General features: G+C 41.6%; 2 protein-coding genes across 6 annotated transcripts in view; one reads left to right on the plus strand and one right to left on the minus strand.

Annotated features, from left to right (window-relative positions):
- Window positions 1–1,061: 1,061 nt before the first annotated feature.
- The window catches only part of HESX1 (HESX homeobox 1), a 34,528-nt gene continuing 9,096 nt past the window's right edge, over window positions 1,062–26,493 (minus strand). Inside the window, exons 2-6 of one of the 4 annotated variants that reach the window (XM_079795402.1) lie at window positions 19,648–19,767; window positions 2,903–3,166; window positions 2,209–2,408; window positions 1,829–1,930; window positions 1,062–1,732 (exon numbers count right to left, since the gene is read on the minus strand). In XM_079795402.1, the coding sequence (XP_079651528.1) occupies window positions 1,634–1,732; window positions 1,829–1,930; window positions 2,209–2,408; window positions 2,903–3,059 (558 nt within the window). In that variant the 5' untranslated portion in view covers window positions 3,060–3,166; window positions 19,648–19,767 and the 3' untranslated portion in view covers window positions 1,062–1,633. Of the gene's footprint in view, window positions 1,733–1,828; window positions 1,931–2,208; window positions 2,409–2,902; window positions 3,182–19,647; window positions 19,786–26,493 lie in introns of those variants that run through there. The other 3 variants (XM_079795404.1, XM_079795405.1, XM_079795403.1) reach the window with 3 other exon arrangements.
- The window catches only part of APPL1 (adaptor protein, phosphotyrosine interacting with PH domain and leucine zipper 1), a 33,710-nt gene continuing 28,312 nt past the window's right edge, over window positions 21,096–26,493 (plus strand). For both annotated transcript variants that reach the window (XM_079795399.1, XM_079795398.1), the window contains exon 1: window positions 21,096–21,270. In XM_079795399.1, the coding sequence (XP_079651525.1) occupies window positions 21,217–21,270 (54 nt within the window). In that variant the 5' untranslated portion in view covers window positions 21,096–21,216. The remainder of the gene's footprint in view (window positions 21,271–26,493) is intronic.

Raw genomic sequence — 26,493 nt, forward strand, 5'->3', positions numbered from 1 at the left:
GGGGTAGGGGGTTTGGGGGGAGAGGGCAAGGGCAGGCTGGAGGGGGCCAAGGTGGGGGGGGAATTGGACATATGTAATACTTTCAACAATAAAGAATTTAAAAAAAATAGTGCTTCACATTTTATATTAATGAAAGCAGTTCTTTATATACTGGAAAAATGGCCCAGTCTGGCAGTGGAGTCTTCCTTGGGGAACCTTTAGTGCCTCTGGTCTCCCAGTTACTGCCCTTGGGGCCCTTCTGACCTCCTCCCTCCCCACCTCAGCAATAGCGGAACAGAATAAGTGCAGCTCATTGCTGACCAGTTGTTAAGACACAGAGCTCTGTCCCCAAATGTGCTCTCAGCAAATGATTTTTAAGAGCTTCAAAATCTGAGTCATGCTACTTTTCCTCAGCAATAATATGCAAACTCCCTCTAATCTTTCTCATGCAATAGGAAAAAAAGAAAAAAATTCAATAAGAACCTTCTACTCTGGTTACCACTGGGACAGGAAAGGACAGAGGCATAGGAAAGAAAGAAAAGGGAAACAAGGAAGAGTTCAATTCAAATGGGCAAAGTTGAAATAGGCTTTTAGGAGACAAAGTCAGAGCCCTCAAGCTAACATTTCAAAAAGAACACCCACTTTGGCCTTCCATTAATTAAGTGGAAAACAAATACCCAGATTTTCAGTCGTTAGACTCCTTTCTTGGGATGCCATTTAATTCTATTTGCATCTTTAATTGACAGATACAATGGCAAATGCAAAGAAAATACATAGTTTTTGTCTCAGAAAGTGCCCTGATTATGTCCAACCAGTATGTCAGAGTACATACGCAAGGCAGGTCTTATCCCACCTTCTCAGTCAACGTATTACTTGTAACAAAATATACAGCCAATTGGAAATCACTACACTAGAAACAGATATAAGTCAGATGTTCATTATCACTTTAAGGAATGAAATTAAAGTACAGCATTACATGAATTAGAAAAATATTTAAAAATTTGCATTTACTTGCAGCTCAATTCTTTTGTGCAATGGTATGAATATGACAAATGATACTTTTACATTTCTACTTTGGTATAATCACTTTGCTTTTTTAAAAAGCTGAAACTGGCATTCTATAAGGATTGTACTGCTATCTGGTGAAAAATTTTCACTGATTCATGCCAGAAATCAAGAGAAAATAAGATTTATGAATAAATCATATTTGGTAATCTATTAAAACATAACCACGCGTCAAAATGCATTTGAAGGAAACTAATTGAAACAAGTCACACCTTTGTGCCATTCTCCAGATGATTTTACTTGAATTATTTTTGTAAATGTACAGTAATTCAGTTTGTGGAGCCACTTAATCACGAGTTTACTGATTTTAGCAAATTAATTTATTACATTAAATTTGCTCACTTAAAAAAATAGCTGGCTGTTTCTGAAAATGTTTAGTAAAATATATAGAAAAAGCCTTTATTATATTTAAAAGTGCCCAAGTATAACAGGTACCATGATATAGTAACTATTTACAATATATTTTCAGAAAGTGACAAGGTTCAGATTAAATGCAGGAAATAAAACATCACATTTTCAAAACTTGGTATTTCCATTGGTTCTTCGTGTTCTGCAATTGGAAGATAACTTCACAAGTTTAGTTTTCTATCTATTCCAAGAGATTTGTGTTAAAGTTTTTCTTCACCATTAGAAACTGTGATTCTCTGTGAGACCTCTTCAGTTTGGCACGCCGATTTTGGAACCATATCTAAAATTAAGAAGAAATAAAATAGATCTCAGAAACATTATATCATTATTCTTAACTTTTCAATAATCAGGAATAACAACTAAATTTGAAAATTACCTGGATTCTGTCTTCCTCTAGATTCAATTTTCGAGCTAAATCTTCTCTGATATCAATGCCAGGATAGCAGTTTACTCTAAAGACATTTTCCAACACTTCAATCTAAGAATAAGGAAATAGTTATTTAAATTGTTGCTTCTTGGAATGTCATTATAAAATGGACTTTAATTTGTATAGCAAAATAATTTCATTTAAATCTTGGACAATTATTTCGTATGTCTTTTTTTTTTAAATGACTACCCACAAATGGTTAAAAATGATACATTCTGTTGTTTCATTAATAAGGCCTAAATTGAAACCCCAAAGTGAATGGGCTTTTGCTCAACAGGGTGCCAATTAAAGTCTTTGTATTATTGTTATTAGTTGAAAAAACTTCCCACCTGGTTTTGAGTAAAAGCAGTTCTTGGTCTTCTGCCTCTATACCAACTCAACTCTCTTTTCAAAGACAGTCTTTCTGAGGTTGAAAAGTAACTTTCATATTTCATAACTCTTTCTTCTGGCACTGGGTGATCCACAGTACAAGAGAATAAGAGCCCATTTGGAAGGCTTGGGACATGTAGACATAGGTTAACATCTTTCTCTAAAAACAGAAAAATAAACCCCCTCTTAGAAGTCCAATCCTACATTCCACAAAGTTCTATAAGAATTTCAGGAACTTGACTTTAATTTTTCTAGTGACATTCTTCTGCGTTTCACAGGAGACTTGACCTCTCATCAACCAAAAACCAAAAAGCAAATCAAAATGAAGATCCTGCCTCGGTGATAGAGGACCTTTAGGTCTCTGAATGCCATTTGTTTTTCAGTGAAAAAAGACTTAGAATATCTGATGTGTCACATAAACACAGAGATCTGCAGGTGCTTGGCCTTTCCTGTGAGTGACCTCTATACCCACTGGATTCAAGGCTGATAATCTTTTTATTTCCCATAGGACTCAGCTGTAGATATTAAAAGTCCTAGATAGCTTAGTTATGTAACTGGATGAAACTGCAGTTTCTTTTTAACTCTAGGTAATATAAAATTAAAGGCCAGATTAAACAGTGCAAAAAAAATGAGAGTTTAAAACATTAAGCATACCTGAGGAGCTGCAGGTGTCTGCCCAAGGCCGGTGGGGTTTCATGGATGGAGCACCGTCTTTCTTCTGGTCCAGTCCTAAAATGCTCTCAATTGAAAAGGAGCAGGGCGAGGGTTTGCTTTCCCCAAGCCGAGCGCCCTCCTGAAGGCTAGGAGACATCGTCTCGTGGGCTGCACAGGTCGGCAGCTCTGGCCTCTGTGCACCTCTTGGCTGGCTCTGCCCCACACGTACAGGGCAGTGATCTTCCTGCAGGTCACGTTAGGGCTCTGCTGACAAGGGGGCTGGATTTAGAATGTCACTAATTAAAATCCTGTCTTAGAAAGTTTTAGCAAGTCAATGAACACCCGGTCAGCAGCTTGAGGAGTTAATTGTTTATTTGTTTGCAAAGTAATTAGCAACTAATGGCTACACCAGGGGGGCCACCTACAGGGACAAAATGTGTTATCTCTCCTAAGCAGAACACAGACTTAACTTTCTCAAAAGAAGTGATGCACAAACTAGCACTCCTCTTTTATTTGAAACCATTAATGCATAAAATCATGCTTTTATTCTGAAGTTTATACTTTCATGGACTCCAGTTACCTAAACATACAGGCAAGATAGGAAAGCAGTCAAGTAATAAATAATCTAATTTAAGTGAATTTCCTTCCAAAGAAATTGGAAAAAGTAATAATCTCTTAATGCTATTACGGTAATTCTGATGAAAATTCCTGTTTTTCATATGCATATGTAATAGTAAATGTTGTCAATGAAAGCACAATAGTATTTGGAGTGCAGCATACTGGAAAAGGTTGGCAATGTTATTAACACTGAGTGTAATTGTCTTCCAAGTGCCTGGATTAATTCATAAGAAACAGTTGCACCAAGTATTTTAAATAATTAATGAGAAAATTCCCTTCTTTCATCTTTTGTTTTAAATGAGAGAGATAGAAATTTATATAAAGATTCATATGTAACTATCTCCAAGCAATTTAAAAGCATGGCTTCAACCGAAAGGGAAGGATTTCTCTCACCATAATTATTTCAAAGAAAAGAACATAGTGTACTGTGTTTTTTAAAGAAAAATTTCCCTCTGAGGGATTGGGGGGTTTCCATGAAGACAATAGGTTTGTGAAAAATAACCAAGAACAGAATATTTTAAATTTGTAATCCTAAGAAAACTTGAGCCCTAGCTGGTTTGGCTCAGTGGATAGAGCATTGGCCTGCGGAATAAAGGGTCCCTGGTTCGATTCCAGTCAAGGGCATATGCTCTGGTTGTGGGCTCGACCCCCAGTAGGGGGCATGCAGGAGGCAGCTGATCAATGATTCTCTCTCATCATTGACATTTCTATCTCTCTTTTCCTCTCCCTTCCTCTCTGAAATAAATAAAAACATATTTTTTAAAAAAGAAAACTTGAAATTAAGAGAGAAACATAGCTGCTAATTGGGAAGATTTTGAAGTGGCCGCTCCCTGCAAAAGGTACGGTACTTTCAGTTCTGTGCTCTGCTGCAGCTCTTCTCCCGGTCCCTTCCTGATGGTCAGCTTTATCATGCTTTTAAACAACTCCTGGACCTTCCTTCAGGAAAAATAGGCTGCTCGTAGAGGAAATAGCCTTTACAGGATGGAATTCAACCTCATCAGATTTTATCCCCTCATGATGTCATAAACATTACGGCTAAATCCTCCTATGCAAGCTCTAAGTGAACAAAAGATTCACATACAGAACATCAACAGGCACACGTAGGATGGTGTGTAGATATACAAGTCATGCTGAGAACTGTCAGACAGACGTGAGCAGAGCAAGGACCATGGGCCAAGTACAGAAAGCCCAATGCCTAACAAGGGGCAAAACAAGAACCTTGCTCCAAGGTAACATATCTTCCCCTCGCATATCATTGGTCATGAAGTTTAGACCCCCTGATCTTTTCCTCTCTAAACATAACATCTAGGCTTTAGTTGTATTTCAGCTCCAGGCCCAGAAAAGTAGCAAAACAGACAAGTGACACCGTGGCTGACCTCAGAACCAGCTCACTGACTGTGAAATGACCCCCTGCCCTGGCACAGACCAAACAGTGGAGACCACAACCCTGAAGAGCACACCTGGAAAGCTGATGAATATTCCATTGAGATATTCCCTGAGACCTCCCCTAAGATTTCCACCTGCAAGAGAGAGAGAGGGAGAGAGAGAGAGATGCTCAGGACAAAGGCCCCAGTGGGCACTCTGCTATCCCCCTCCTCTTCCCCCACAGGCACGCATCTCCTAGCCTCTAAGGGAGCCCATGAGACTTGCAACCAGGGGAGCAATGGACAGCAGCAGCTCCTCCAGGCTACCCAACTGACCCTGTCTCCAAGGCCCCCTTTTCTCTGATTTTCAGTGAGTCCAAGCAGCCCAGGCTAAGCTTCCCTGTTGCTTCTTTTATGACCTTCCTTGTTTCACTGTCCTAAGTATATTTTTGCTGCCATCATGGACCCAAGACCATTTGGCTCAGTGCTGTGTACCACTTCCCTTTGGATATCTCCATCAGCCAACACCTTTTCCTTAAATAAATTCAATTTTTCTTTATTCACCATCTGAGAAGGCTACTTAGCCTGTCCGGCACCACTGACTTGAACCTTTCAGGAATGAATAAACTAGTAAACAATTATACCTAATGGAGGTTTTACCTATAGTAGATAGGCTGTACGAAAATGGGGGTGAACTTAATCTGGGATGACTTGGAGGAAGAGAGACTTCACCCCCTTCCCAGATTCCTTTCTCTCCTCTAAAACATTCATTTATTCATCCATTCATTCGACAATTGGTTGAGAACCTACCCAGTACCAGAATAAATAGAATAGAATTTGTGCCCTCATGAAGCTCACCATGGTGCTGGGTGAGGTAGGGGTGGAAAGACAGGTAACGAACAATAGTAAATAAATAAATAAATTCATACATTAATTAGAAGAATGAAAAAAGGAAGCAGGTGAGCCAGGTAAGCTGGATCAACAGTGTATAAGGTGGGAAAAAGCCTCACTGAAACTGTGACCACCACAGAGTAATGCCTCAAAGGTGCAAGTTGAAAGGATGCTATAGCACATGCTGGAGTCACTCCAGTCCCCAATTTCTTCTTTATCAAGAGGACATTCCAATATTTTTATTTGTCTTGAGTTGATTTTATCTGGATTTACATGCCAGTTTATATATAGACTAGAAGCCCGGTGCACGAAATTCGTGCATGGAGGGGGGTTGTCCCTCAGCCCAGCCTGTACCCTTCTCCAATCTGGGACCCCTGGAGGGCAGTCGGACATCCCTCTCACAATCCAGGACTGCTGGCTCCCAACTGTTTGCCTGCCTGCCTTCCTGATTGCCCCTAACCGCTTCTGCCTGCCAGCCTGATCACCCCCTAACCACTCCCATGCCAGCCTGGTTGATGCTTAACTGCTCCCCTGCCAGCCTGTTTGCCCCCAACTTCCCTCCTCTGCCAGCCTGGTCACCCCTAACTGCCCTCTCCTGCAGGGTTGATCACCTCCAACTGCCCTCCCTTGCAAGCCTGGTCCCTCTCAACTGCCCTCCCTTGCAGGCCGGGTGCCTCCCAACTGCCCTTTCCTGCTGGCCATCTTGTGGTGGCCATCTTGTGTCCACATGGGGGCAGGTTCTTTGACCACATGGGGGCAGACATATTGTGTGTTGGAGTGATGGTCAATCTGCATATTACTCTTTTATTAGATAAGATAGAGGCCTGGTGCAGGAGTGGGGGGCCAGCTGGTTTGCCCTGAAGGGTGTCCCAGATCAGGGTGGGGGTTCCCTTGGGGCGTGGGGTGGCCTGAGCGAGGGGCCTGTGGTGGTTTGCAGGCCGGCCACACCCCCTGGCAACCTAAGCGGAGGCCCTGGTATTTGGAATTTATTTTCCTTTTACAATTGAAACTTTGTAGCCTGGAGCGGAGCCAAGCCTGCTGCTCCCTCCGCAGCCGGCAGCCATTTCTGTGGCAGTTAATTCACCTTCTATAATTGAAACTTTGTAGCCTTAAGTGGAGGCTGGGCCTGAACAGGATGTGTGGAAAGCTTTGCTTCCCCTGTTGCCGCCGGCAACCCTGGCTTACTCTCTCAAGCTCTGTTCTGCCGCCATTTCTGTTTGAATTTGTTTACCTTCTATAATTGAAACTTTGTAGCTTGAGTGGAGGCTTAGGCCTGCAACAGCTCGCAGAGAGCTTGGCTTGCTCTCTGTGGCTGTAGCCATCTTGGTCAGGTTAATTTGCATACGTTCTCTGATTGGATTTTGGGCGTGGCTTGTGGGTGTGTTGATGGTAGGGTCAATTTGCATATTACCTTTTTATTAGGTAGGATGAGTTGATAAAAATCAAAGGTAGGAAAGAATTCCTCTGAAAATGGGGGTAAATGTTTTCTCATATATTCACTCAACAGATTTTTATAGAGCACTTAATATGTGCCAGACACAATTCTAGGTACTAGAGATCAATGTTGAACAACACAAGGTAATCAGAGAGTGATAAACTCATTAAAAGGAATAAACAAGGTGATGGTGATGAAACATAACAGGGGTGGGTGGATAGGTAGGTGGGGAGAGGGTCTTTAAGTATAATAGTTGGGCAGGCCTCCCTAAGGAGGTAACATTAGCCGATGCTGAGGATGAGAGAAAGTCAGCATGCCAAGATATTGAGAAAGAACATTCCAGTTTAGGAAACAGCAAGTACAAAGGTCTTGCAGCTGAAAAGCACTGGAATATTTGAGAAAGAAAAGGCAATAGCCAAAGGGAAGTGAGTGGTACCAGATGCTATTATTTGGAGAAACAGGCCGGGATAGAAAATGGATGGCTTTTATAAAAATCATGGTAATGCATTCAAGTGCAAGGGGAAGCCAGGGTAGAATTTTAAGCTGGGACTGACAGGATAGTTTGAGCAGTTTTTTTCCCTCTTAATCCTAACCTGAGAATATTTTTTCCATTGAATTTTAGAGAGAGTGAAAGGAAGGAAGAGAGAAAAGGAGGAGGAGAGGGGGAGTAGGGAGAGAGAGACAGAGAAAGAGAGAGTGAGAGACATCAATGTGAGAGACACATTGATTGGTTGCCTCCCACCAGGTATGTGCCCTGACTGGGAAATGAACCCTTCAATGTGATGCTCTAACCACTTAGCAACACTGACCAGGGTGTCTGAGCAGGTTTTACTCACAAAACTTCTGACATGAAACGTATATGGGTTTTCCATTCCAAATAATTCTCCCAATTCTCTGCAGACAACAACTGGGTGTCCTACAATTCAATCAATTCTGACACTAACTACCAGGAGTTAGCACAAACCCCACAGGTTCAGTCCCACAAAACTGCATCCACTTCAGATATCAGTCACAAATCCTAGGTGGCCACTTGTACTTCTGACCAACCGGCCACAAATCCAGGGTTTCCATGAGCCCTCCTCAGGTTCAATTATGTGCTAGAATGGCTCCCAAAACTCAGGAGGCACTTTACTTATGTTTCCTGTTTTATTATAAAGGATAATAACTCAGAAACAGTCAAACAGAAGAGATGCATAGGACAAGGTATGGGGGAAAGAAGCTCTCTGAGCCACCACCCTCCTAGCACCTCAACGTGTTCAGCAATCAGGAAGCTCTTTGAACCCAGTTGTTTTGTGGAGGTTTCATTACGTAAGCTTGATTGTTCAAATCATTGGCTATGGGTGATTGACCTCAATTTCTAGCCCCTCTCCTCTCCCCTGAGGTTAGGAAGTGGGGCTGAAAGTTCTAAACTTCTAATCAAGGTTAATAAACCCGGAGGCAGATTGATCAAGAACAAAAAAACACAAATTACCAATATTAGGAATAAAGAGGTGTATAACTACAGAGACCACAGACATTAAATAGGTAAAGGATTATGAACAACTTTATACCAATAAATTCAATAACTTGCATAAAATAAATATCTTTAAAAGCTATGATTACCAAAGCTAAGGTAAGATGCAATAGAAAATATGACTAGTCAAATATCTATTAAAGAAACCAAATTGGCCCCTACGTTCTAACCAGTGGCCAGTTTGGCTCACTGGTTAGAACGTAGGCCCGTGGATCAAAGGGTCGTGGGTTCAATTCCTGGTCAGGGGCACATACCTCGGTTGCAGGTTCTATCCCTGGGGTGTGTGTGGGAGGCAAGAAATCAATGAGTCTCTCTCATGTGGATGTTTCTCTCTCTCTTTCCACCCTTGCTCTCCCTCACTTCCACTCTGTCTGAAAATCAATGGAAAAAATATCCTCAGGTGAGGATTAAAAAAAAGAAAAAGAAAGAAAGAAAATTGATTATCAAATTCTTTCCCAAGTTCACTGGTGAAATTTATCAAATATTTAAACAATACCAATCTTATACAAACTCTTTCAGAAAATGGAACAGGTCCCTTCTAAATTTGTTTTATAAGGCCTGAATAACCCTGATAACAAAACAAATTATACATAAATATCCTTTAAGAACACAGACTTTTTTTTATTCCTTAAAATATTAGCAAATTGAGTGTAGAAACATACAAAGAGGATAATGCATTATGACTAAGTGGGGCTTTTCCCAGAAAGGCAAATTTAATATTTAAACATCAATCAATGTCATCCATCATACTGACAGAAGAAAAAGCAGGGGTCACATTAACAGATGCAGAAAAATATTCATGACTTAAAAAAGTCTTTCAGCAAATTAGGATTAGAAGTAACTTCCTTAATTTGATAGAGGACATCTATAGAAATAATCAGGTAATATATATTTAATAGTTAAATATTGAATGCTTTCTCCCTAGGATTAGTAACAAGGCAAGGATGTTTACTTTAAGCATTTCTATTTAACACTATATTGGATCTAAGCCAGTGCAATAAGGCAAGGAAAAGAAATAAAAGTCAAATAGATCAGAATGGAAGTAAACTGTCTCTATTCACAGATGACATGATTTTTCCCTAGAACAATTTTAAGAATCTACAAAATAAATTCATTAAAAAGTATAATGTCATTTATGTGATGTTCTAGAATGCACAAAACGAGTTTATATTGAAAAAATCAGAAGGTGAGGATGGAGGTGGAGACTAAATGGGAAGAATGAGAAAACTTGGGGGTAATGGTAGTATTTTATCTTGCTGGAGTTTGGATTACAAAGATGTATATATTTGTCAATTCTCATTGATTGGTACTCTTCACTGTATGTAAAATTTTATCTATTAAAGTATAAGCAAGTATTGAACTATAGTTAATGATATACATGCTGATGAGTTTAAGGGAGAAGTTGTTGATGTCTGCAACTTTAAAATAAAAAATAAATAAGATGGGTGGATGGATGGATAGATATGTGATTAACATTAAATATCTATAATAATAAAAGCATACCTTCCAGACGAAGCCGGGGTTGCGAGGGCCGAGGCAGCCGTGCAGCTACGAGGGCCGAGCCCCTTGCACGACTTTCATGCATCAGGCCTCTAGTTAATCTATAACTACAGACCAACAGAACTTCTAATGCAGTGGAGTTTTCTAAGATAATGGAAATGTTCTATATCTGCACTACCCAATATGGTAGCCACAAGTCACATGAGGCTAATGAGCACTTGAAATGTGGCTAGTGCAACTGAGGAACTAAACTTTAAATTTATTTAAATTTAGTTTGCCCACATGTGGCCAGCATAGACAGAGAACATTTCCATCACTGCAGAAAGTTCAGTTGGGCAATGCTGGTCTAGAAGTATAGAATAATGTTGAAAATAGTGATGATGAAAACAGACACCGCTCTTTTGTTCCTCACATGAGAACAGTGTTTCACCATTAATATAATATCTACAGTTGGTTTCTAATAAATGTTATTTATCTATCTAAATTGCTTTATAACTTCTAAAGCATTTTAGCATAGTATATGTATTTAATCCGTTCACAAATCCTCCACTGTATGTAGCTGAGAAAACAGAAACTGAGAGTTCACTTGTAATTTACAGAAGTCACCAGCTAGCAAGTGGCAGAGTCTTGACTTGGATTTGCTGTTGGAAATTTCCTATTTTATAGACATTATCAAATAACAGCCACTGTAACATCCTCACCAATGATCTCATGATATAAAGTGTACTGATCAGTTAAGAAAAAGGTTGTGAAACCTTGCAAATGATTTATCCTCAATATCTTTTAACAGTTGTTTTGATATGAGAAATAAAAGTTTGTCAATTGACATTGAAGATATTTTAGGAATCATAAATTGTACAGTCTGTATTATAAACATCTACATGTACAAGATAAAAGTAAAAATTTAGAGGTTTATGTTTTATAACTTCTAAATCCACCCAGGTCTTTACCATTTATTTTCTAATTGTGTATTACAATTAAGTCCCAAATCATTAACATCAGGAAAAATGCCCAATGTCTTAGATGTTTTGGCAGAGATTTTTTTATAAATCAGCCATATAATTATTATGCTCACAATCTGTGAGCATAAGATGGAAATGCAATAAGCAAAGCTCTAATGACACTTGTACCTTATTTTTGCATAGGAATTACACTGTCCTATTTGAGACTGTCAGTATTTTTAAATGTTAAAATGTGTTTTTGAAAATAAAAGTTTATTTTTTACTGTTATACATTCAGTGTTTCCTAGAACAATGTCAAAGCAGACATTCAATAAATATCTGTTAAATGAGTGAACAAACAAATGGATGGATGGATGGGATTAGGAAGACGACATCTGCAAATTGGACAGGAAATGTAACTGCTGTGGGTTTACTATTGTTGCCATTGTTTTTTTAAATTTTTTTATTTTTCAATTAAGTTTACATTCAATATTATTTTGTATTAATTTCAGGTTTCAGGTGTACAACATAGAGGTTAGACAATTATATACTTTACAGTGTTCCTCCTGATACTTCCAGTACCCTCCTGGCACCATACATAGTTATTACAATACTAGAGGCCTGGTGCATGAAATTCATGCATGGGGAGGGGGGTTGTCCCTCAGCCCGGCCTGCGCCCTCCTGCAATCTGGGACCCCCCTCCAGGTAGGGTCCCTAGGCCTGGCCGGCAATCAGGGCCTATCCAGGCTTTCCTTTCCCTGGCTGCTGGCAGCTGGCCCCACCCCTGCCACTGCTTGCCATCTGTGCGGTACTGTCCCCCCTCCCCTGCCACTGGTTGCCTCCCTTTTTGGATGACAGGTTTGGCTGGCCTAGGCCTCCCTCTGCGGGATGATCACTGGCCGGCCCTGCACACCTGCCACAGCGTCACTGGCCGGTGGCCTGGGTCTCCCTCTTGGGGTGATCGATCGTGGGGCCCCCAGATTGATCTCCCCGCAGAGGGAGGCCCCCCCACAGAGGGAGGCCCCACCTACCCTCCCTCTTTGGGGCGATCGTGGAGCCCACCTCCCCACCCTCAACTGATCATCTGCCAGCTGGTGGCCTGGGCCTCCCTCTGTGGGTGATCATGGGGCGATGGTGGGGCCCCCCAACCAATCACATTGCACCCACCTTGGCTGGCCTGGCGCCATTGCGTGTCTTAGCATGGTTGTCTGGAAGGAAAATGCAGGCCCTGCTGGCTGTGGGAGCGCACTGACCACCAGGGGGCAGCTCCTGTGTTGAGTGTCTGCCCCCTGGTGGTTAATGTGCATCATAGAGACTGGTGGTTCCGGTCGTTCTGGTCGCTTAGGCTTTTATATATATATATATATGTGTGTATATATATATTATTGACTATATTCCCTTTGTTGTACTTTATATCACTGTGATTATTTTGTAACTACCAATTTGTTCTTCTTAATCTCTTCACTTTTTCACCCATTCTTCCAACCTCCCTCCCCTCTAGCTCTTAGTGTGTGAAGGTACTCCTAGTTTTCTGTGAACCAGTTATATATCACTCCAGGGTAATCCACAGATTAGAAAACATTATGGCAATCTGTAATGAAAATTTAATAAAAGTGAGATGCAGATTCACTTTAAAAATATGAGCTTGAAATTTAAAAATCTCGAGTCCTGTTAAACAATTCACATCTGTGGGACTCTGTTGTTACATTGCTGTTCCTTGTGACACAAGGGATCTTTCCCAGTGATTACAAGGTTTGGGAGAGTCCGGGCTGTTTCATACACTCTTCTATCTTTCCCAGCACCTCTCACAGTGCCTGTATCATAGGAGATATTAAATAAAGGTTCACTTTATTTGTAACATTTAAAAACCTTTCAGGCTTTATTCACAAATCTCAAGAGCACAGTTTCATATTTTTATATTTTCAAATCAGTTAAAATGGTCTTCAGTAAAATATGGTGTTTTGCACATAGCAGGCCCTTGATTTTAAAAATTGATATGAAGTAATTTGAGGCTTCCTGTCAAGATGGCGGTGTTGGTAAACATGGTACTCGCATCTTCCCACAAACACATCAAAATTACAACTAAACTACAGAACCACCATCATTCAGAACTGCCTGAAATCAGGCTGAATGGAAGTCCTACAACTACAGAATTATAGAAGAAGCCACATTGAAACTGGTAGAAGGGGTAGAGGGATAGAATGTGCTAGTCTGACATCTACGTGTGGCATATTTTTAATTGGGAGGGATGTTTTGGCTGCGGAGGTCTCCGTGAGGATCAAGGCATCCCAGCCCCACACCAGGTATCTGAGGCCAGGGCTGCAGTGCCAGGAAGAGTAGTCCCATAACTTCAGGCTGTAAAAACCAGTGGGGATTGTGGCTGAATGACACAGAGGCTACTGGAGTCCCAGGCAGTTCCTCTTAAAGGGATGGTGCACAAACTTACTCAGACTCATTCCCTCTGAACTCCAGCACTTGGGCAGGAGCTTGAAAAGATCCAGGGACACATGGGGAGGGACTAAACTGTCTGGCATCAAGGCAGGAATTGGGGGAAAGTTTTGTCCCAGACAGAAGTGCTGGCAGAGGTTATTGTTGCTTTGCTGAGACCTCCCAGATCCAGTACTGACAGGCATTTGCCATATCCGAATCTCCATTAACCTGGCCCAGACTATTCGCCAGGCCCTGATAATTCCCTGAGACACTGCTCCACCCAATTAGTAGTCTCACCCAAGCTGTATGCAGTGGCTTTTCCATATGAATAGCCTGTCCTAGCTCAGGCTTCAGACTTTCCCAAAATCTTTCAAACAAGCAGCAGCTGGCATCAGTGTGCCCCATACCTCACGATAAGTGGCCCCAGGCCCGGCACTAGTAGTAACCTGCCTTGGTTCACAGCTTGGTCTCTCCTGGGCGCCTCCAAGGCCAATAGAAGTAGCAGCCATCTGCAGATCACTCTATATCTCGTGCTGGGTGGCCCCGGGCAGTAGCTGACTTTGCACCTCCAAGGAGTCCCCAGAGCCAGTGCATCCAGTGTTCATCTTCAGACCAAGCCAGATTACAACCCTACCACATCCATTAGCAACACACTCAAGGGGTAGATTTGGAGAGCACCAAAGCCCCACTGAAGCAAGTCTTGTACAGCATCTCCTGTACAGCAGCTCTTCTGCGGTAGTTGCAACTGGTCCTCATAGCCAATTGGCCTGGGACTCAATCCCTCCCAGTGATGCCAACAGCAATGAAGGCTCAACTACACCAGGACAGTGCACACAGCCCACACAGAAGTGCACCTAGAGTGCCTATCTCAGTGATTGGTGAGGCTGAGCCACTGGGCCTGAAGGACACCTACCACACAAGGCCACTCTACCAATTCCAGGAGACATAGCAGCTCTACCTAATACACAGAAACAAACACAGGGAAGCAGCAAAAATGCGGAGACAAAGAAACATATTGCAAATGAAAGAACAGAAGAAATCTCCAGAAAAAGAACTAAATGAAATGGAAGCAAGCAAACAGATACAGAGTTCAAAACAATGGTTATAAGGATGCTCAAGGAACATAAATGAAAACTTCAAGGAACTTAGTGAGAAGATCAGTGACATAAAAAAGGACCAGTCAGCCTGGCCAGTGCAGCTCAGTGGTTGAGTGACAACCCATGAACCTAGAGATCACTAATTTGATTCCCAGTCAGGGCACCTGCCAGAGTTGCAGGCTCAATCCCCAGTAGGGGGTGTGCAGGAGGCAGCCAATCAATGTCTCTCTCTAATCGATGTTTCCACCTCTCTATCCCTCTCCCTTCCTCTGTCTCTAAAAAAAACAACAACAACAAAAAAAAACACATACACAAAAAAATCAACACATATTAAAAAAATTATTCAATAACACAATAATAGAGTTAAATATGACAGTCTCCTTCAATTCTACCCATTTTTACTCCGAACCCATTGATTATTACTACTAACAGTTTAGTGCCTTTCCTTCCTGTCTTTTTTAAATGCCTTCACATAAATAGGTGGACACACACAGACACGTTTTTATCCACATGGAGTCAGACGTGTATTTTTCTGCTAGTGGTTCACTGCCCCCTACCCCCATCTTCGCCCTATGACACACTATGTCAGTACGTATAGCTCTATCTCATTTTCTACAGTTGCTTGGTGCTAGACATCAAATGGATGAATCATAATTTATTGAACAACACTCCTGGGCACTTAGGGTTGTCTCCATTTTTAAAAAAATCTAGTCATTTTAGATGAAATGGGAGAGCCTGATTGGCATTTATAACATTGTTTCTAGAGAATAAATGTTATGGTTCTTATCAACTTAAAAACAAACTTTTGAATCATAACAAACATTTGTTAAACTCCAGCATATATCAGGGGTGCACTAGGGACCCAGGAGATGAGATGATTTCTACCCTCAAGAAACTCCTGGTCAAGAAGATAGTAATTAATATTAATTTTGTGAGGTATGATTATGATTATATTAAAAATGCTCATAAACTATAGACAAGTTTACTATAGATGATGTTAATTTTCCCATAATTTATATCACTAATTCAGCTTCCTCAATATTTTTTCAAATCTTACTTCTATTAAAGGTATTTTTATCCAAAACCAGGTAAAAGTCAAAGTCCTCACAATAGATCACAAGGTTTTACACAACGTGGCCTCCTCTTCCTCCCTCTTCCGAGTCTGACTTCTCCTGGCTCATTCCTCCTCTGTCACCTTGGTCTCTATGCAATTCTTGAAAACAGGCCAGACAACTCCAGCCTTAAGTCTTAGGGCCTCAGCCCTGGTGAGCCTATTTAAAATTGCAACTGCCTCATCTCATTTTCCCTGCTCTATTTTCTATAGCGTGTACCACTTTCTAAAATACTATACTTCTAAAGACTTACTATGCTTATTTTTTATCATTTTTCTTTCTTCTCACCATCCTCACAAGGGCAGATTTTTAATATTTTGTTCATTGCACAGTAAATAGTTGTGGAATAAAGACAACCATTTCCTGAGGTAGTACTTTGAATCTCAAAACTAAATTTATAGCACCACCTAGTGCTTTTGGAAGGATGTGCTGATTAACGCTGATACTTATTTGCACTAGCCATGGTTTACTCAAATTCTCACTATCGTTTTTTGTTGTTGTTGTTTTACTGCCCTCTGTGGTTCTGTAAAAATTAAAATGTTTCCAATGATTAAACAGTGTGAAACACACTGACTTCTCTAAGGGCCACCTCTTTTCTAACCTGCCCCAGAATTCTAGTGGTGGTAGGAGTATCATTAAGTCTTATGTCTTTTAAACTTAGGGCATCTACTCCTCCCCATTGCCAAAACCCCAAAACAGGATAATAGTCTTTGTTGTTTTGGTACCTACAATTGTTTTCCAGAATATCAAAATACATATTTATTAATTTTTAAATTTTTGTTTTGGCTATAAAACCCCCTAAGTCAAAGTGATAAAACACTAGGAAAGATAATGGTAATGTTTAAAATAGTTTCAGGATTCTATAAAAGAATGAGCACAATCTTCTAACATAGGAAATATTGGTTTCTTTAGATATGGAAAAAGGGAAAAATTAAGAAAACGAAGCTGCCTTAAAAGCATTAAAATATTTAAGATTAAATAATGAAATTAAGCTAACTTTTATTGAATGCTTATTGAACTTAGCACTATTTTGAAAACTCATTAATCATCTTCACAACCTTATAATGTAGGTTCTCTATATTAGGTCCCATTTTTCAGATGACGGAATGGAGACACAAAGTCACAAAACCAGTAAAGAGTACAGCCAGGAATCAAAGACAGCCAGGCTGGTCTAGGCTTTTATCCATCTCCCCACAGAACTGAGAAGGACTCTGCTTAGATTCAAAGTTCTTGGCCTGGCCAAATAAATAAATTTAGTAATGTCCTCTTCTTCCAAAATGGAATCAAACAGAAGCATATACAGTTATTCTAGGAATAAAGTTTTATTCTTTGGACAGCCAAGAATGTAGAAGCTACAGAATTTAAGGATGCTTGGCAAAGAGCAAAGGCAATATCAACAGCAAGGTCAAAGATGGAGGATGGTTTGCAGTGGCACAGTGAAGAATCTGCTGGTTCTTGCTGCTCATCCACCTCTTTTTGAAATCCACTCCTCAGAACTTTTGTGTCTACCCTCAGATTGCCCAAAGCTTTCCCCTATTTGACCACTGGTTCTAATGTTTTAAGGTGAATAGAAATGACTCAATTTCCCAAATTACCAATTAACATGCTCATTTCTGGGTTCATTTTAGCTGTATGTTAAGAAAACAGCTGAGCCCCAGCCAGGTATCTCTGTTAGTTAGAGCACTGTCCTGATATGCCAAGGTTGTGGGTTTGATCCCTAGGCAGGGAACATACAATAATCAACCAACACATGAATAAGAGGAACTGCAAATCAATGTTTCTCTCTCTGTGTGTCTTTCTTCCTCTCCCGTTCCTCTTTCTCTAAAATCAATTTAAAAATCCCACTTCTAGGAATATATCCTAAAGAAACCCGAAGTACCAATCAGAAAGAATGTATGCACCCCTATGTTCATAGCAGCACAATTTACAATAGCTAAGATCTGGAAACAGCCCAAGTGCCCGTCAGGAGATGAGGGGATAAAAAAATCTGTGTACATTTATACCATGGAATACTATGCAGCAGTAAAAAAGAAGATCTCTTCCCTTTGAGACAGCATGGAGGGACCTGGAGAGGATCATGCTAAGTAAAATAAATCAGTCAGAGAAAGACAAGTATCACATGATTGCACTCATATATGTAATCTAAGTAACAAAATAAACTGATGAACTGAGCAGATCCAGAGACCTGGAAGCATGGAATAGAGTGCGGAATCTAATAGGGAAGGGAGGGGAGAGGGGAGAGAAGGCAGGTAATCAACCAAAGACTTGTATGCATATATGCATGACCCATGGACACAGACAATAGGGTGCTGAAGGCCTGGGGCCGAGGGGAGGGGGCTGGCCGGCTGGAGGAGTCAATGGGGGGAAAAAGGGAACATATGTAATACTTTCAACAATAAAGAATTATAAAAAAAAATTTAAGAAAACAATTACCTGTTAAAGTGAGTCCATTAACAAGTGATTTACTAGGTAACATCCAGAATTATTTGCATTATACATTATACTTTTAAAAAGAGTATGAATTCCTCAGAATTTCAGATTTATTGGGTCTTTCAGGGGATATGTGTGAAGACGAGGCTTCCCCTACTCTCCGAGTGATTCTGGAAATGGTGCCCCTGTCCCTATTCTTGGATGGAATCTAGGACTCTTTTCTTAAATGTTTACTTGACTCTTTAAATTTTCTGAAATACAAGGCTACTCTGGAACGGAAAATGGTTATTCTCCATTTTGGATGGAGTTTTTCAACATGTGCTTTGAGGATCATTTGCTTTGACTCACGTGGGGTAACTCCCACCCCATTTCTGACCTCTGGCATCAGAATCTTCCAGCTGTGCTAAGAAATATGTATTCTAACAACCTTCCCCAGATGACTTGTATGACCTAGGGGGATAATTTTGAAAAGTAAAGTATCAGAATCATTTGTGTTGTTAGATTCTTTCCTATTACAGACCACAGACCAGAACTTCAAGGAGTATCATGTAAACACCTAATTATAAGATCAAATATAATTTTAAGAGACTAATAATTAACAAATCTATTTACAGGATTGTATGTCTTTTTATTGTAAATTACATGTATGAAACGTCTCAAAGAATTGTGTGGTGAATGTCGTTTAATCCTGCCTTGCCTTCCATAAAATTAACCAGCTGGCCAAAGTTTTTACTATGCTCCCCACATGTGAGTCTCCAGTAACCCCTGAGGCATTCTCTCTGAACAAGCCTCATTTCCTGTGTAAAGGGAACTGAGTTTGGTCAACCATACAGAATCTAGTTGATTAAACTTAAATTGGTTGTCAGAGGAGGCTGTAATTCTGCAGTTGTGGAGATGTTTTAAAATAGAAAATACAATAATCTTTTTGGATGAGCAGAGTAGTAGCCTAAAGATATAGGATCCAAACAGAAGGCCTGTTAAGATTCTTTTTAGTTTTATGATTTGACTAAACTGCCTCTTCATTCAATTGAATGTCAACTTGTTTTTTGTTTTTTGTTTTTTTTTTAATCAGCAGAGCCCAGTAAGAATTCCTTGTCCCTCCTTGATAATATCGTAGCCTCTTGAGAATCCATTACAAAAATACAGTTTAGGTGCATATAACACACAAAGGAGGAAACCATTTAACTTGATGAGAATATCCCACCCAGATCCTTCAGATACCTAATTGAATTTTTCTCTGAAATTACTGGGTTTGGCCAACTGGCCAAATCTCTTCAATAACACCCTAGAATTACTCTTCTTTCTTACACTTCCTTTTCACTTGTCACTTACTCTTGATTCTCGTCAATTGCCACTACCTTTCCTTTCCTTCACTTATAATCGAAATCACAGTTGCACCAAGAAGGTCCCTTACCTTGCAAGTCTTCCTCCGGTAGAGCCAGGTTGCATGCCGCTGTGCTGCCAGAGTGAAAAGAAATCGGGGAGGACAGACGGGTTGCTGAGACCGGGAGATGCTGTGGGTACATCCAAGCAGCTGGGAACCAACAACGCTAGGTAAGAACGACTCCAAACACCTTTCAAAAACTAAAGATCTCTGCTAGAGGGTGACTAGTTGATTAAAAAAAAATAATAAAAAAAAAATCTAAGGGGAGAGCTTTTAGTTAAAGTTTATAACATGAAGAACACTTCTGTGAAACTACTGCAAGTCTACCTGGGAAAACATTTAAAGCCTGATTTTATCCTGAAGAGATGGTGGGAAAATCTAGCATCAGTTGAAAAGTAACGTCCACTCCTGTCGCTGTATCTGGATTTGTTCCAATGTGTCAGCGGAATCGGGCAACGAATCATCTTGATGCTCAGCATTTCTTGAATGAAAATGGGGTGGATCGGTGGGGTGAATGGCTAGATGTTTAGGAGACACCGTGATTTGCCATTTCCCCTGCGAGGAAAGCTCCTCACGCTACAGAGAACTACACCAGGCAGCGGGGGGCCGGTGAGGAGGCCGGGAGGTGGAGGAGGGGGCCGGCCTTCGAGTCCAGACCACGTCCTGGGAGCAGCGCCCGCTCTTCTCCACTTACAACCAGGCCCAAGAAGCTCCTTAAAGCTTCTTCCAAAACGTTCACCAGACGGGAGTGCTGACCAGTTACCGACATAATGGACTAGGGTATTCTGATTTGTAAAAGGTGTTTTCCTTGTGACTTTAAAGAAATATGGAAGTATAAATTGTGGCCTGTCAGTCCTTCAAGACCAGGTTAAGAACTGATGATTTGGCGACAAAGGCACACGTTTTAAGCTGAATGAACTGATATCCAAATGTCCAGAAAAATAATGTAGAACCTACTGTCCACGAATGAGCCGGGAGAGCCCGGTTAGTGACACGACTTCGGATCCCACAGACCCCCGGTGGCGAGCACGGTGGTGCTGGAGCGGGGAGACGGGCCGCTTCGGGGAGGGCTGGGAGGGTTCAGTTTGAGAAACTGAAGGGAAGGCAACAGCCGCAGGGCCTCTGGCACGGTCTCTGACGAAAAACGTTGAGGGAGAACTAAAGCCGCCCCAAACTCCCCAGGGTGGTCCTCACTCGAGCCTCTGGTTCTCGAGACGCGCGCGGTGATGGGGGACGGCGCCCTACGAGTTACCTCCGAGCGCGAGCGCGCACGGGAGGTGTCCGCGGAAGCTGGGCGCGCCGCCGGCGGGGCCCGGCCCGCTCTCGCCGCCGAGCTCGGGGAGGCAAGGAAACCTCCCGGCCAGCCCGCCGCGCTGACAGGCGTCGCCGTGAGCCAATGAGCGCGCCGGGAGGCGGGGCATGGATACCGAAGGGGCGGGATTTCCCGCCTGACCGCCTGGCTCCTGGCGAGGGCGGCGCGGGAGGGCCGGCTGCAAAGGCTGCGGGAGAGGGTGGGTCGGGGTCAGCTGCTGTGGGTGGGTCGGCGTGGGAACTGTGGGCGGCCGCCGCGTCACCTGCCGTTGCCCTCCCTCCGCCACGATGCCGGGGATCGACAAGCTGCCGATCGAGGAGACTCTGGAGGACAGCCCGCAGGTGAGGCGCGGGCGGCGGCGGGAGGCGAGGGAAGGAGCCGCGTGGGCCGATCCCGAGCCTGACGTCGCTGCGGCCGCAGGTGCCCGCCCCAGTCCAGGTGGGCGCCGCCGCCCCGTGCCCCCGCCCTCGGCGTGCCGCGCCCAAAGCCATCAAGGCCGGGCCGCCCGCCCGCAGCCCGCGTGGGCCTGCGCCGCTAGGCCGAGACTCGCGCGGGGTCTGGCACCTCTGCGGCCCGGCGGTCACGTACGTTCGCAGGGCTTCGTTCTCTTGACGAAAGGTGCGTTTTTATCGCCGTGATGGGCGGTGGTAAATCCTGATCCTGGAATTTTCTCCCCGAAAACCTCTTCCGAGAAAATCCCGGGGAAAGAACCCGGTAGACTCATTAGGTGATTTCTGAGCAAGCTGGGGAAAGAGAGGAATGGTTTTTCTCCGGGAGATGCTGAAAGGCCGTGCATTTGCCGGTGCAGAGAAGCCCGACTTGGTCCTGAGCCTCCCCGCCTTGTGTGCCCCGTGTCGTGGCCGCGACCGTAGCCGCTGTCACTCGAGCTGTGCGCGGCGTGTGATGGACGGCGCCGTGGAGGCTCCACGACTCCCGTGCCGCTCCTTGCAGACTTGGCCCTGGAAAACTCATCAAAATAAAAGCCCGGTGTTGTGTGTTTTGCGCGTTGGGAATGCTGTTGCGAGTGCTTTAGCTGAAGACAAGCTAGGAAAACAACCATTTGTTATGTTTTTAGCACTGAAGAATGACATCAGCTATATTAAAAACACGTTGGCGGGGGCTGTAACTTGCATAGAGAAATTTCATCCTTAAGCCTTACACAATAATTTAAGCTATTTAAGACCACGTTGATGGTTGGTTACCGCTTAGAATGAAGACAACGTTCTTGAAATGTTCCTTTTGAACTACAGTTCCATGTATTTCATGTGTCTTGGCAGTTTAATATGCCCCTTGCCTGGGCGGCACGTCTGCCGTGCATTATTTTAAAATGAAAATATTTATTTATTTATTTATTTGAGAGAGAGAGGGAGGGAGGAAGGGGGAGAGAGAAATGTGGATTTGTTGTTCCACTTATTCATGCACTCATTGGTTGATTCTTGTCTGTGCCCTGACTGGGGATGGAACCCGAAACTTTGGGCGTGTCAGGCGGACACTCCAACCAACTGAGCTACCCGGCTTGTGCCAACTTTAATTGCCAAGTTGAAATTGGGCTCTGATTGTGGAATTGATTTGATTTTTCATGCTGAAAGTTATCTTCACTGGCCAGTTGCCTGCTGGTAATGTACTCTTATCAGCCAATACTGACACAAAGAGAAACCCACATCTTGGCTTGACTGCTAGAATAGCCAGTTCAAATTATTTCTGTAGTGTAAAGTTATAATCTATACTGTTTCATACACTTTGCAAAAATTATGTGAGGTGTACTGGTTAGGTGCACTTTGTCCTTTTGCTTTTTTATTATCTAAGACTCAACAGGTTGCCGTACCCTTCTTTTACCTGGCCTGGCTTTTACAGCCCATGAAGACATATACACAGCTCAGAATAGGCTGTACAGTGCCCTGGCCGTGACTTGTGAAGAGGATATAATCTCTTGACTTATTTCTTGAACTTTTCACACAATTAGTTTACAACTTGAGCATTAGTTGTTTTTTTTCTTTTTTACAAGAATGTGCCACATTAGTGTCAGTTTTACAGTAATTTTTAATGAAATAGCCACATTGATATTTCAGTTTCTAGACGTGATAATTTTGAACTAAATAGCATTTATTTGGGAAAATTAGTTGGGGACAACTGGGATTTGGAAAGGGAGGACACTTGTAAGTGACTCTTAGGGAGAACCTGTGGCAGAATAGAAAGTCCTGGATCTGGGATTAGGATATAAAGGTTTTAATCTTCACTGCCACTTAGTCCCTTCTGGTTTAGGGCAAGTTACTCAACTTCTCTGAATCACAGCTGTTTATAGATAGCTATTTTATTTTTGTACCTGGTTATAAAAATAATATTTACTTCATAAAAATTGGAAGTACAGAAAAAAAAGCAGTAAAATGCCATGTACCCAGCTGCAAACCCTGTTAATAGTTTACTTCCTTCTTTCTAATTTTTTCTCTCTTATACATTTTAATGTAATTGAGATTATGTTGTGTATACAATTTTTATTTGGTTTTAATTTAACATAGTTTAAGCATCTTCACATATTATTACATTCTGAATAAAGGAACTTAAAGTCTGCATGTTTCCTTAGCTAACTTAATAGTTTTCTTACTGGACTTTTAGACTTTCCCCCCCAAATTTTGCTTTTATATATTGGGCTGAGATTCATGCTTGGGCATAAATTTTTGCTCTCATTTGGGTTACTTATTTAGGATGGAGTCCAAGTAGTGAAGTAACAAAGATTATGGAAACTTTTAAAGCTCCTGATATGATAAGTTATTATTAGACCATTTGATCCTAATCATTTTTAAAATTTAAAAAAAAATTGAGGCTTTTTTCTTTTGCATAATATGAAATACTCCTAGATTATAGTTGCATAGTGGTCGGCAAACTCATTAGTCAACAGAGCCAAATATCAACAGTACAACGATTGAAATTTCTTTTGAGAGCCAAATTTTTTAAACTTAAACTTCTAACGCCACTTCTTCAAAATAGACTCGCCCAGGCCGTGGTATTTTGTGGAAGAGCCACATTCAAGGGGCCAAAGAGCCGCATGTGGCTCGCCAGCTGCAGTTTGCCGACCACTGTTATAGCACATACTTATTTTCACATTTTCACATCTCTGTTAGCAAGATGCTTCTTACAGCTGATGATGTTTTACTTCTAATGCCTGCAAATGTACACACCTGTCTGTTTCTCCTAGTGGCATGACCGACCAACTGCAACCTCTAAATATTCAACCAACAAATCAGTTTAACGACTTGAAGCATTACCATTCGTGTTTGTTGTTTGAATATATTCCTTTGATTCCTGATGAGATGAAGCAAGTGCCACCATTAAAACCTGCTATATGGGCCCTGGCCGGTGTGGCTCAGTTGGAGTGTCGTCCCTTGCACCAAAAGGTGGTGGGCTCAATTCTGGTCTGGGTGCATACCCAGGTTGAGGTTTCCATCCCAGGTTGAGGGAGGCAACTGATCATGATGTTTTTCTCTCTCCCTCTCCCTCTCTCACTAAATTCAATAAAAAGAAAAAACTCGCTGAATGGTATCTGATGAAATGGTTTGTAAGAAAATATGTATTGGGGACAAAAGTGGAGCGTGTTTAAGAAATATTTATACAGAATAATAGTGGATGAGAAAACATGGATATTGATAACTCTGTGTCAAAAAGTGACTTACAAGAGTTAAACTCTGTGAAGAAATTTTAGGGTTACTAGTATATTAAATTTATGCTGCTGTGTTTGTTTTCCTTTTTATGTTTATATGGGCATTATATGTAAAATTCTATCTAAAGTTGTGTTTTCATGAAATTTAAATTAAAAATTTCAAGACATTAAAAAACCTTAAATTATAACTTAATTGCCAGCATTGTTTTGTTTGTTTTAGTAGTATATAAAAATGGTGCAGCTTACAGTGGATGCCATCAGAGACTCAGTGAAATGGTATTGTATTTTTATAAGTTGTTAATTTTAAACAATCATACAGTGTTAAACTTGATGTTTTAGTTTTAATTAGGGTACCTATTTCAACCCTCTTGGGGCTAAGATGATCTTTTTCTTTTTTTTGAATCCTCACCTAAAGGCATTTTTTTTTCATTATTATTGATTTTAGAGAGAGAGAAACCAATTCGAGAGAGAAACATCAATGGGTTGCCTCCCATATGCACCCCAGCCTGGGATCGAACTGCAACCTAGGTATGTGCTCTAACTGGGAATCGAACCCGAAACCTTTTGGTGTATGGGACTGTGCTCCAACCAACTTAGCCACTTGGCCAGGGCAAGAGGACCCTTTTTTAAAAAAATGCTTTTATTTTTTAGATTTAGATTTAGAGTTGATTTTTTTTAAGGGCAAGATGATTTTTTTAAGTGAGAAAGTTCACTATGATTGAGATTTAATTAAAAAAAATTTTTAAGCCCTAACTGGTTTGGCTCAGTGGATAGAGCGTCGGCTTGTGGACTGAAAGGTCCCAGGTTCGAATCCGGTCAAGGGCATGTACCTTGGTTGCGGGCACACCCCAGTAGGAGGTGCAGGAGGCAGGCAGCTGATCGATGTTTCTCTCTCATCAATGTTTCTAACTCTCTATCCTTCTCTCTTCCTCTCTGTAAAAAACAATAAACTATATTAAAAAAATTAAAAAAATATTTTTATTGACTTCAGAAAGGGAGAGGGAGAGAGATAAAAACATCAGTGATGAGAGATAATCATTGATTGGCCACCTCCTGCATGCCCCCCCACTGGGTATCGAACCCACAACCAGGTATGTCCCCTTAATCAGAATCGAACCCGGGACCCTTCAGTCTGCAGGCCGACGCTCTATCCACTGAGCCAAACCAGCTAGGGCCAAGCTGATCTTTTAAATTTAGTTCCACTACAGGTTTTTACATAAATGTATTCCTTGAATTAGGATGATAATTTTTGGAGGAAAAAACAACTAAGTGACAGATTTTTCTTAAAAATGGCATATCCAAGTCCTGGCTCAGATGTTGAGTGTTGACCTGTGAACCAGGAGGTTCAGTTTCAGGTCTGGGCACATGCCTGGGGTTGCGGGCTTGATCCCCCAGTAGGGGATCTGCAGGAGGTAGCCAATCAATGATTCTCTCTCATTGTTGATGTTTCTCTCTCTTTCTCTCCCTTCCTCTCTGAAATCAATAAAAAAATATATTTTTTAAAAATGGCATAGCCAAACATGATTTTTTGATGCTTTTCTTTTTACATTTAAAAAAAATTATTTTGTTTTTTACAGAGTGGAAGAGAGAGTGATAGTTAGAAACATCAATGAGATAGAAACATTGATCTGCTGCCTCTTCCACACCCCCTACTGGGAATGCGCCTGCACCAAGGTACCTGCCCTTGATTGGAATCTGGGACCCTGGGACCCTTTGACCCTTCAATCTGCAGGCCGATGCTCTATCCACTGAGCCAAACCCGTTAGGGCTCTTTATACATCTTAAAATAGCACTTTGAGAGGTAGGAGTTGAGGTACTAGAGCTAAAAAATAAAAAAATTCTGTCAGATCTAAATCTCTGGGGCATGGGAAGTAGAGGACTGAGAATGTGGACTTTGTATATTGGCGTA

The sequence above is a fragment of the Cnephaeus nilssonii genome (assembly GCF_951640355.1).
Source record: "Cnephaeus nilssonii genome assembly, chromosome: 17".
NCBI classification, from domain to species: Eukaryota; Metazoa; Chordata; class Mammalia; order Chiroptera; family Vespertilionidae; genus Cnephaeus; species Cnephaeus nilssonii.